Source organism: Cupressus sempervirens, chromosome 10, assembly GCF_028749045.1.
Source record: "Cupressus sempervirens isolate cs-2001-9-10 chromosome 10, ASM2874904v1, whole genome shotgun sequence".
NCBI classification, from domain to species: Eukaryota; Viridiplantae; Streptophyta; class Pinopsida; order Cupressales; family Cupressaceae; genus Cupressus; species Cupressus sempervirens.
Window position 1 is genome coordinate 210,320,836 of NC_143127.1, and position 12,507 is coordinate 210,333,342.

A 12,507-nucleotide genomic window follows, 5' to 3' on the forward strand; every position below is an offset into this window, starting at 1 on the left:
CATCTTGTTGTCCTAGGTATTCCTCGTCTAGGTTCTGAGCTGCAGGCTGTATCAAGTGATTCGAATTGGAAGTGGAATGATCAGGAAGAATGCCTTGGTGGAACAAATCTTCAAAGAACAAGGGACGGAGTAGTCTGCCGGATCTTTTTCGGAGTAAGGGAGGGTTCGGATCTCCATCTCAGTCGCCGAAATTGAGGCGAAATTCCAACGACGATTTAACGCGACGAAGTGTTGATTTCGTGCTTGGGGATTCGCCGTCTCCGTCCCCGTCGGCTCAAGCGCCGAGGAGGTCTGTGGATCAATGTGGTGCGCAGCGGCTCCCTTTGCCGCACACTCCGACTGAATCGACAGCGTGTAATTCTCCGTCAAGTCACGTTAACGGCATCTGTAAAGGGAGTAGTAATCCATTCTACGATCTGTTGCCTTGGTTGCCCCTGCCTTCGCCGAATGAAATTTTGAGCAAAGATGAGGGTGATGAATTTTTACCGTATGTAGGTGATTCTTTATCCAGTGAGAGTTCTGTCGAAAGTGTCGAGGCCGTTAATTCTAGGGTTTCGAGGCAATACAATAATGGAGATTTATGCAAGGGACACCCTTCTAATGGGGATAAACATTGCCATTCTGCCGGCAATTGGTAAGTCCCATTTTTTTTTACAAAAAATTCCTTCTTCTTTCTTTAAATGTGTCGTTTTTTTTAATGATTATTTTCCCATGTTTTATTTAGTTTTCGTTGTATTTGTTTTCTTTATTAGTTATGTCATATTTCATAAAACTCTAGCTACATTCAACTCAACATGATGAATGCACTCTCTTGGAATATCTCGGTTGGCCGCCTCATTTGGGTTTCTAGTCCACCCAAGTTTAATCAGGACTGCATCCATCATGATCTATTCTGGATGTGGCCTGCATCAACATAGCTACTTTAATGGAGCAGCGTCGTTGGGTTTAAGCACAGGTCATATCGTGGCAATAATTGTAGGCAGGAATTTTTTTCTATCCAATTATATAACAATTTTTGAAATCTATACGAGTAGCAACCGATTTTGATAATTGCTTAGTCATTTTTACTGTCTAGCGTGAGAATGGACTTTATCAGCAAAGAGGTTCTATTCCCAAGTGACAAACTAACAGTTTTTAAAGTTAATTTATATTTAAATTTCTTGTCAGCAATGGGCTGGGAAATTTATGACAATCAACGAAAGTGTTTATTTGAAGAGCTATACCTTACATTTTTTCTCAAAGCTTGAGACATGGTCCAGCAACTGTAAACCCGTAAAACTTGCTTGCAGTGAACTGCATCTTTTTCTTGTATATCAATTCATTTTTGGATTTTTGCAGCAATGCATATTTATTTCAATTTTGCATATTATCTCAATCTTGAATGTGTCATTTTAGGTTTAAGCTTTTTGGGATGTGTAAGCTATTTATCAGTTGTCGTCAACTGCTTTTGACACCAGTATATGTCAGGCCAAAACATCTCCTAAGAAGCATATTTGACAGATAATTCAATACAGTTAACTTGCAATAGCCGGAGGCTGGAGAGAAGTTTTGCTTTCTGATTAGTTAAAGAATTGGTTTTGGCAGTGTTTTGCCTTATTTTGTATTTATTACTGTATGCTTGTTACTTGCCAAATACTTTAGAACTCTACACTTGTTTTGTAATTTAACAGTCACGTGCGTAAGAAGTTTATACTTCTCTTTTATTTTAAGTTTTGTAATGCTTGGTGAATGTATTTTCTTCTTGAACAGTAAAATCATTGTCGCATCTCAGGTAGATTCAGCAGACTAGGCTATCGATGCATGCACATCTAACCTAGATTTAAAATTTTCTGTAGTGCAATCTCACAAGCAATGGCATTGGTTGCCAAGTCATTATCTAGGGGTATTCATTGGAGAGAAACACCCTATTCTTCAATGTGTACTTTTTGCATTGACCAACTTTTTCACATGCTAGGCATACATGAGCATAGCTGCAATATGTTTCTTACTGAGGTGCAGTACAAGTCTGAGAACCTAATTTAAAGGTAGCATAATGATGCTAATGCAATCTATTAATAAAGCCTATCAGTAGAGGACCGACAACAAGGAATTAAAACTTAAGGAGAATGCCTGCAAATATTCAAATTTGAATGGACATCCTTCCCTCAATGTTCCCTCAATGTTGAGGTCATTGAATGCTTCTGTCACAAGTTAAAGTCCTTTTAACGTTGCACCTCTAAAAGGCGGTGAAAGGATGCCCATGAAATCCAGTGGTAGTGCCTAGCACCAATTAAGCAAGGAATAAAAACTTTAAGGAGGATGGACACAAATATACAAATTTGAATAATTATCTTTCTCTCATTTCCTCAAACCAGTCAATGGTATTGGCAGAAGTTAAAGTTCTAGTAATATTGTGCCTCCAAAAGATGGACATTCTGTTGTGTTCTATGCGTGTTCACTGTATTTACTTATTACGACCAATATTATCTTCATTTGGATAGGAGAAGTGAGGCATAATTCATTAAAATATCCTTGGCTTCAAACCATTTATGGAGGGGAATTATTGAATGCGATTATGTATTCTGCTTCTAACTCTATAGAAATTGAATTTTTAATGACAGCTGTAGACAATTTCTTTGTAGTTGTCAGGAGAATAAATCAATGGGTGATTTTCTTCTGTTTTCATCATGAACTGTGGTCAAAAGAGGTGGAGTCAGTTTTGATTTTCTTGATCTTCAATAAGAGGTGGAGAAAATTTGTTTCTTTCCATTCAGTTCAATTTTATTGGACAGCATGTGAGAGTAACCTCTATATGTTGCTTCTGTATGGGGCCTAAATAGGTTGAGCCTTACATTATAAACTCCTAGTTTGCCAATTGTATATGTCCTATTTTAGAATGTGTCCAATTCCTATCACAGATAGCGTTGATTTTCTATTCACTAGAAATTGTCGATTTTGACATAAATCTATTATTTGGAGAGCTAGTCAATTGGAAGCATACATTCTTTCCATTAAACATGTAAGTCTTATCCTCAGACCTCAAGTTTCTATATGTAAAATATGTTTCATTTATTTTTCTTGGAAATTCTTTTCCCTTCTATAAAGTCATTTGAATTGCTAGTTTCTTCTTGTCACAGTCTGCAATTATCGGAGTAATAAATGTCTCCATATTAAAAATTTTGTTTATCAATTTACTGCTGTAAGTGTAAAGCTACTTAATCTCATTAGCTACTTAATCTCATTCGTGTTATATTGAGTTTCTTTTCCAGGTGCTTTCTTGATGTTCATTCATTTTTAAATTCATCTGCTGCTATTTCACAAGCCCTTGTGTGGGCCTCCATATGTTTGTGTGTCAGGCAGAAAGGTAGATTGGAAGATAATAACCAGACAGAAAGACTTCAACCTGTCTCAAGTGTTTTGTATTTTAGACAAGCCTAATAATATTGTGTACTGTTTGCTAAAAGCTAAACCATTGACATTATGGTGGATTCTTTTTCAGTGCATCCAATTTCGAGAATATTGGTCGCAATATGCCAAAGCATGATTTAAAACAACATTCAACGCCTATAAAAAGTGGTTCTGGAAGCCAACCTATCAAAATATCCAAGAACGAGCAGAGAGGTGGGAATAACACATTTATTTCACAAGCTAAAAGTGCTCCTACCACAGGCTTTTCGAGTCCTATCCTCAGTCCACGGAGGTTGAGCAATGCTGAATTCCCCTTTGTGGACAATGTTGATATTACTTTGGGACATGAACTTGCTATATCTTCATCTAATCCATTGCTGGGGTGGAATTCAACGGCTGAAGTTCAATCACAATTTCCGTCAAACAAAGGCAAGGTCAGTCCAGAGAGGTTTCCTCAGCTAAGCCCTAAAGCTAGAAGCCCAGGTCCAAGGTCAAGACTACATGGTGGAACTGCATCTCCATTATATCCAAAGATTGCTTCAGATTTTTCAGCAGGGTGGCGAAATGAGAATTCTGTTGTTCCTGTCCATCCTCTGCCCCTTCCACCTGGAAAGCCCATTTCATTTGGAGCAAGTCCTTTGTCTCCAAATTCTCCCTCAACAGGGCCCTTGCGGAGTCCAGGAAGATCAGAGACATCTGTCACTCCAGGGCAATGGCAAAAAGGAAAGCGTCTTGGCAGTGGCACCTTTGGTACTGTTTATGAAGGATTCAACAGGTTGGTAGAATATATATTTGGATTTTAAAAGTCTCTTTGCTGTCTTCCCTATCTACAAGTCAATCATTAATAAAAACTTCACAGGGTATATTACACATGCAAATATGTTTAACAAATGCTTGCTTTAAAATATGATGCAGGGAAACTGGAGATATGTGTGCCATTAAAGAAGTTCCACTTATCCCTGATGATTCCCAATCTTGCGAGAGTATCAAACAGCTTGGACAGGTATGTCTCCCTTAGAATGGGGTGCCCATGAATGGGAAAATTTTTCTAGTCACGTGTGTGCATACACATTTCTATGCACATTCAATTACATGTTTGTAATCTAATTGCTTTGTGGTTTCTTCCCTGTAATGTTGAGTAAAATTGTCACTCTGCAATAATGCATTGTAGAACTAGAAGCTCTTCCTAGCACATTATAAGTTGTAAAAGGTAAATTGCTAAAGAAAAAAATAGAGTAGTTTTTTCCTGGTTTGGAGGCGAAGAAGGATTAACACCTTTTTTTGGGGAAAATAAAAATAAGCAGACTGTTGTCTTTTGTGTTTCTAAATTGTGCTTATAGCTTATAACCTTATTTGACCATATTCATAAGGAGTGTCAGGATGCATCATTCATTTGGAGGAAAATATAAGATAGCTTATATCCTTTCTTCTAGGTTGTTTATTAAATTTTCTAGTATGCTTTGAACTTATTTGTCTGTTTTAAGTAAATTTATGCTATATTTATGTAAGGAACTTCCTAGATTGGCAGCTTGTGAGAATTTGTATGAAGTATATTTTAAATTTTTCATTGGCCCTCATATGGAGTTTAGGAAAATTAGTATTACCCAAAATTTTTGACAAGTGTGGTAATTTTTCTAAAATTCAGGATTGAAAAGTTTTTAACAATAAACATGTGTAGTCACAAGGAAATGCAAATGATGCAAATATGGGGAGAATGAATGGTGAGATAATATATTGTGGACTCTTTTACATTATTCCTAATTTTGTGATAGTATAGATGATTGCATAATTGGACCATTACTTGCCCATAAGCTACAATGATAATTATAAACCATCAAATTGCAAAAATATCAAGGTGTTAACCGTTCGTCATAGTTTTTGAGATCATATAGGTCAGTATCATTCAAGTTGTATCCATCCTGACAATACGATAAGATCTATGGCCAAAAACAGAGGCATAAGAGAATAGAATTCAATCTTTGAGATTTACATTCTGTAGCTTCAAAATCCCATATTTTACCCTGATTTTGAATGTGATAGCAGTTGAAGATTTACGTGAACATATACAATAGTTCCTTCAATATCATTTAATAAGCTGTGCTAAACCCAATGATAAGAAACATCACAAAAAGCAGAACCAAAAGTAGAATCAGTCTTGTCACCTCCGGTTTAACAAAGATTCTGAAATAATACACTGTGGTGGTCTGTGGGTCATAAACATCTAAGCTTCAGTCTTTAAGATTTCCATTTTACTCTTAAAATTAGCCTCTAATTTAGTGCTAGTTGAAGATTGACATGCACATTTACAAAACTTACTTCCTTCGTTGGATCCAAATTATTGCTTGAAAGGATAAATTCACAAGTACTCCATTTCTTTTGGCAGTGAAGGGCTGGTTGTTGAGAAATGGAAGGGAATCACTGCTATCTGCTATGGTGAGTTGGAGCCATGCAATGTCCACAATATTGAATTTATTTAACCCCAATGGCTAGAACATCCTGAATGTATCACTGATTGTGGCAAGCAAGACCAATTGATAATTAAGCTCCATTCCTTGTTTTGACCTGGGGAAGATTCAGCAATTATTGCTATATATGTTGTGGCAGCTTTCTTATCTATCCTCGCAGGTTTCATCTTACATTTGAATTGGTGCAAGTAGGCCTCATTGAAGTACCTAGGGCTTGATGCGCGCTGTTGAAGTCTGCACTTGTCTCAACTGCCAACAAAGATCTCCCTAATAGTTCTATGCAGCTAATCATCCTTTCTATTTCCACCTGATTGATCTTTGTCCTCTTAAAAGCTTTCTCATTTTTGGCACATTTCTATGATGCTGCTGGGACAGATTGACTAAGAGCTTACAAAACTGAAACAAATTCTCATTTTGATCAATTAAAGATTTGTGCAAATTACCATTTCTAATAGGATCTGCCTAAATTGAGTTAGCTTTTCTCTACAATCGCCACAGTTCGATTAGCTTATCACAATGATTAGTTCATTGTGAAATGTGGAAGGGAAATTGGATTTTATAAATATCTAATAAGTCAAACTTTTTATATCTTGTTTGTACATTAGATTGGGAGCATTGCCGATTTTATGAAAATTTTCAGATTTCTTCACTCCCATCTCCAAACTACTTTTGTCCATGGAACTCCAAGAGAAATCCTTCTAAAACAAGATTCGAACGGTAAGCCATTAGTGGGGTTTAAAATATATGGTCATACTTAGTTTTAGAATAAAATGGATAGCTTGTCATGTCATAGTAGGACTATCTTATAGGTTACATAGCATTGATACAACAATTTTGAGTCCTAACCCTAATACGAGCTTTTAAAGGATTTTTTTTGAAAAAAATTGACAATCATTTAGGTTATTCATAGCATATGATCCATGGAGTCTCGGGACAAGAGGGTGCAAGGGACCAAGGGCGTAGCTGTCTAGGGGACAATGGTTGGTGGATGTCTGGGGGTGGAGTTCCTATTGTGGTCAAGGAGTAATTCTCCTCACATGGGTTTGGCGGTGGATTATTAAAAGTGGGGGTCGAGGGGGAAAACTCCTTGCATGGGTTTGTGGGCAAGCCCCAAGTGGGGTTGGGGGGTGACATCAATTGTATTTAAGCATCCATAAAAAATACAAACCTTCTTGATGCATAGCATTTTCACAATGTTATATTGTACTTGTTACAACATTGAGTCATTATCTTTGAAACTTGGGAATGATTTGGAATGATACTTAGATGGCTATTTATAAGTGTTTTTGTGATTCCTTAAGGTGTGATGTGGGGTCCATAGACCATTAGGGTTAGAGTTTTTGAAATGAAGGCCGATTTTTTTTTTTGGTTTGAAATGATTGTTTTCATTGATTTGTTGTGGGGGACGCATGGAAGTGTTGGGTGTGGTCAAGAGATGCTTGAGAGTCCCTTGAGCATCTCAAGGATTTTTGGATTCTTGACAACATCTCCAAATTAGAGGGATGTCGTAAGAACATCCACTCTTTGAGGGAGACATCTTGAAAATGTCCTTGAGCACATTGTTGGTGGTGGTACATGTTGGAATCTCGAAAGCATCCTTGCCAAACAAGGCTCATAATATGTGTTTTTTTCCACATTTCTCCAAAATTGTAGGTTTGATTGGGTTAAAGATATGCCAGTTTGATCTAGTGATATCCAACTGCTAGAGACTGTATACTTGAGATTGCTTATGGGTGATTGCTTCTTTATGCTTCTTCTCTTTGTGTGTTTGGGTCAAAGACGTGCCAATTTAATATAGTGATTGAATTTCTAATCGGTAGACATTGTTTATTGGAGATTGCTAACAGGTCATTGCTTCTTTTTTTTGTACAATTGCACAAGATTTGGAGGCACCAGTTGTAATTTGCTTCAATGGTCATATTAACTGTTCATTAGTTTTTCTTGTCTTGACTGGTAGCATTAATTGTTCTAAAAAAATATGGAGTTAGAAGGAGACATGAGAATTAAATTGACCAATCTTTGAATATCTCTGCTAGATAGTTTCTTGCTAATACAGGGTCTGATGAATTGCCAGCATTTGTAAGAGCCAAAATTTTAATTTCTTGAATGGTTATGCAATCATTGGAAATTCTTCACCTGGCATGCATAGCTATTTGTTTTCACAAATATAAATGTGAAAGAGACATGTCTAGCAAGTAGACTAATAATCTAATGGATAGAATGGTACAACCATCTTACTTGATGGATCCCTGATCAAGATTGTCATGGTAGAGTTGGGGATGCTATCACTTAGGAAAACTGTTTTATTTGATTTTGTTAGTACTATCTTTCAGCAATCTTTGAATTTCCTAGTCAGTTTTAGGGAGGACTACAATCTGAAGAATCTTGAAAACATTCAGCCAATTTTTCACTGAAGTTATAATAATGAATCACTCTAGTCGTAGAGTGGATAATACCCAAAGAACTTTTGATGGGGTTCTTTCAGTGAGAAATCCCAATTTCACTTATATATGTGATAAAATGATGGCATATGGATAATACTCACAATTTGTTCTTTCCAACAACTTTGTTGTCTCTCTGATTCGTCTTTGATAAGTTAATAACGATATTCCATGGCTGTTATGTGACTGGGCGTGTTTGCCTACCTTGAACTTTTCACAAGGTAAAGGGAATTTAGAATGCCATGAAGTCTTGTCTATTGTGCAGGATACTAATGTGCCTTGTCATTTGTTCAATTAGACAATTCACGACTTGCCTTGACTTCAAGTTAGTTGACTGCAGGAAATAATTCTTCTCAGCCAATTGAAGCACCATAATATTGTTCAATACTATGGAAGTGAAACTGTGAGTAGTCAGACAATCTCATTTCTGATAAAAATTAATTTGAAACATCTATTTTTCTGTTATCTATATCCAGGGCTTTTGGAACATTACATATCATGTTGTTTTCAAGTTGCAGTTAGAAGATAGATTGTACATCTACCTGGAGCTAGTGCCTGGAGGTTCAATTTACAAAATACTTCGTGAATATGGACCACTGCAAGAGCCTGTCATAAGAATCTACACCCGTCAAATTCTTTCTGGACTGGCATATCTGCACAGCACAAATACAGTTCATAGGTTAATATGTTTATAATCTCCTTGTATATATAATAATAAAAATGGTCATGGATAAAATATTCATTGGTTAATTTGGTTTCACCACAAAGGAATGTATTTGGCGGCTGTCTTTTTTATAATAATTTAATAATGCATCATGTATGTTATCTGAATGTATGAGAATATAATATCGGTTGAACAGGACTACAAGGAGAATCTCTCCATATAAAGAGCCAGATTGAAGATTCCTAAATAAAAAAATAGATACAATTAATCTCAACCTCTTATGTAAATATCTTTCTTCAAGTCTGAATCACTTTCTTTGGAATTAGACTTTTCGTGTCATGTTAAAATCAGTTAGTATATTGCCAAATAAAGAGTGTTGTGAATTGAAATCTTTAAGGAGCTAGTGAGTGGAGGTTCCATTTTCAAAATACTTAATGAATAGGGACCACTGCAAGAGCCTGTATCTACATCCATCAAATTCTTTCTGGACTGGCATATCTGCAAGGCGTGCGCACACACACACACACACACACAAAATGTGCATGCAAAAACTATTCATTAGTTAATTTGGTTTCACCACAAAGGAATGTGTTTGGTGGCTGTCTTTTTTATAAACAACCAGATTGAAGATTTCTAAATAAAAAAAAGTAGATCCAAATAATCTCAACCTCCTATGTAAATGCATGTCACTGATTTTTAGTCACTTTCTCTGGAATTGCACTTTTAATGTCATGTTAAAAAAATCAGTCACAAAGTCTAATGCCAATTTGCCGAGTAAAGAGTGTTGTGAATTGAAATCCTCAAGGATTTACCCAATACAGTTACAAATTGAGGGGGATTGAAATCCTCAAGGAATCGCCAAATACAAATAGAAATTGAGGTGGACTGAAATCCTCATGGAAAAATCTGCAATATAAATTCTCCAAGTGCCCCATGAAAGGAAAACTAGTTTTCATAAAGGGTCCGTTTGGTTCTTGGAAGATGATAGGAATTGGCTTTTTCAAAATCTGGATTTGAAATTTTATGCATTTGTTTCAAAATTGGCAAAATGGAATTAGCATACCTGACTTCCAATTTTGCCTCAAAACCAGGTTTTCCAACTTCCTACTAACAAGTGGGAATTGAAAATCAAAACCTGGTTATGTTTTTTAAGGAGTGTAAAAACAATAGATTGGACTACTTTTTGAAATTTTCTTCAACTCCAACCTTACACATAAAAATGTGTCTTCACATGCATCTTCCGAGTGAAACAAACGGTTTAAGTAAAATCCCAAAAATTGGAATGGAGATTTTTAAAACCTTGATTTTACTATACCAAGGTTTGTAGAAATACTTTTTTTTAAAATTCCACGAACCAAATGGACCTAATGTTAAAGTTTGTAATCAGTTTATAACTGCATGTGCCATATAGCAAGCAAAATGGTGGCGCCCCTGGCAGAGGTGTTGGTTCTGTGGGGGGATGTTTACCATAAGTTTCCACTCTTGGAAATGCTTCTGTATAGGCCCTAGGGAACATGTCTCTGTGGAACAGGGTAATACAACATGATTTTGACCTTTATAAAGTGTCAATCTTGTGCATTCATTTTAATATTCAGAATGCTCAATCATATTTGTGCACAGTCTAATTTTCAACCAATCTAAACTTAGTACAATCACATGAAATAATAATACATATTGTATATTAGGCTTGGTCATGAGATTACAAATCATTTGATTGTCTGATGGTCTCACGGAACACTAATAGTTATGTAGCTATAATCTGACCATAGAAAATGTTAGCATACCACAAACACCAAGTACGATATTGGCATGTTGATAGGCACCTTGTACATCCTGTCACTGCTGTACACTACAACTCAGTTACAATCTTTACACTATCAGTAAAATACAGGTTTTCAATACAGCCTCCAGTTGTAGCTTCTCTCGTGATGGATCACACAAATATAAAACTACTTCGAATGCTCTTGATACCTTGTACGATCTTCTAGAATATTATCTTGTTCTTAGTTTGTTCTCCATGAACTCCAGTTCTATTGCAATTGCACTTGCATCACTGTTCATGCTTCCAACAAACATGGTTCTAGACGACTTAAAGTTACTGGCACAGCACCACGTGTCAACAAGCCATGTATGCTACATTTGCTGCCATGACATAACCATATGATCGCCCACAAAAATGTTACACTGCAATACATGAAATCTCACTTCATATTGCTTCCATATATTCTGTAGACAAACTCTTGTTACAATGACTCTCTGTAGGTGAGTATCCTCAAAGTCCCAACAAAAAGGGTTCCAATGGTCATTGGATTTTTAAATTTGTTTTTTGTGATGATAACCTGAGAATTTTAAGCTGGGCTGAGTTAGAGAGGCTAAAAGCAGAGAGCTCTTTCCACAGTGCCGTCACTGCTCAAACCCATGTGTTCAACAGCACAGCTGGGGCACAAATCCTGCTATCTCAATGGTCCAATATGGTTTGAACCATTGTTACAACATCAAAATTATCCTTAACTAGCCAATATTACTATGTGTCAATTGGTATTGTTGGATGGTGTCAATGTTTTAGTGATATTATAGCTTAGTAGTTATATTTTTTGAATGTTAAAATTGCTTTTTGTTGTTGCACTGTTTATTATAGAACTGCTGATTCCAGGATTGGGATGTGATTCTGGCAAGAATTTCTTGTCTATGCAGAATTGTGAGTTCCAATTCTAGACTTGCTGATTCTGCAAATTGTGGTTTTAGCCTTACTTCATATGCTATATTACAATTCTTGTGTCTGATTGTGCCCTCAGCCATTCTTAGAAAATTGATATCAACTCCAATATTGCATTGCAGTGAACGCAACTGTTTCTGATCATCTCTGAGCAGTTTTTATTTTTATCAATCAATGACTTATTTAAATATTTTCAAGTGAAGTTAATTCATTTTTAGTGAATAAGACAGGCTATTTGTTTGAATCACCCCATATTGTTAGTTATGGTTTAGTCCATACAGATGTAAACCATGACAAGATCTCAGAAGCAGGATATCTTTTCTACACTTCTTTACCTTTGTGTGAATGTATCCAAAACAGAAATCTGAAGGAGATGCTGTGAAAATGGCCACAAATATTTTACGAAACATTTTTTTGGTTGTTTTATTCTTATTTCTTGGGAAAATCAAGAACATGACTTGCTGAGGCCATATAATTTTGGGCTACATGGATCTGCTACAATGTGCTAGTTATGGTGAAAAAATATATTAGTAGATTTTAAGTTTACTCAAGACATTGATTTTCACACGAATCAAAAGAGCTTCAACTATCACAGAAATATTGACAAGATTATTGTCCATAATTCTCATCATTTAGCATGACAAGCATGTGAGAATGGAGCCATCCAGCATTGCTATCAAGTAGTCCATGGCAGCAATACTGCCAGTATATATACTGACTTAATAAGTTAATAGGTATTTATGATGCTGGTGCATGGACTAATGTTCCAGATTGAATGTGTTTTTGAGTTGAATGATTAGTGTATACTGTGCAAATATACATTCCATCATGCTG

At 36.1% G+C, this 12,507-nt stretch overlaps 1 protein-coding gene across 3 annotated transcripts in view; it reads left to right on the forward strand.

Moving 5' to 3' along the window:
* Window positions 1-25: 25 nt before the first annotated feature.
* The window catches only part of LOC149533375 (mitogen-activated protein kinase kinase kinase YODA-like), a 34,155-nt gene continuing 21,673 nt past the window's right edge, over window positions 26-12,507 (forward strand). For 2 of the 3 annotated variants that reach the window (XM_089807892.1, XM_089807891.1), the window contains exons 1-5: window positions 26-634; window positions 3,479-4,162; window positions 4,303-4,390; window positions 8,634-8,696; window positions 8,806-8,972. In XM_089807892.1, coding sequence (XP_089664018.1) covers window positions 90-634; window positions 3,479-4,162; window positions 4,303-4,390; window positions 8,634-8,696; window positions 8,806-8,972 — 1,547 coding nt within the window. In that variant the 5' untranslated portion in view covers window positions 26-89. The remainder of the gene's footprint in view (window positions 635-3,478; window positions 4,163-4,302; window positions 4,391-8,633; window positions 8,697-8,805; window positions 8,973-12,507) is intronic. The other variant, XM_089807893.1, reaches the window with a different exon arrangement.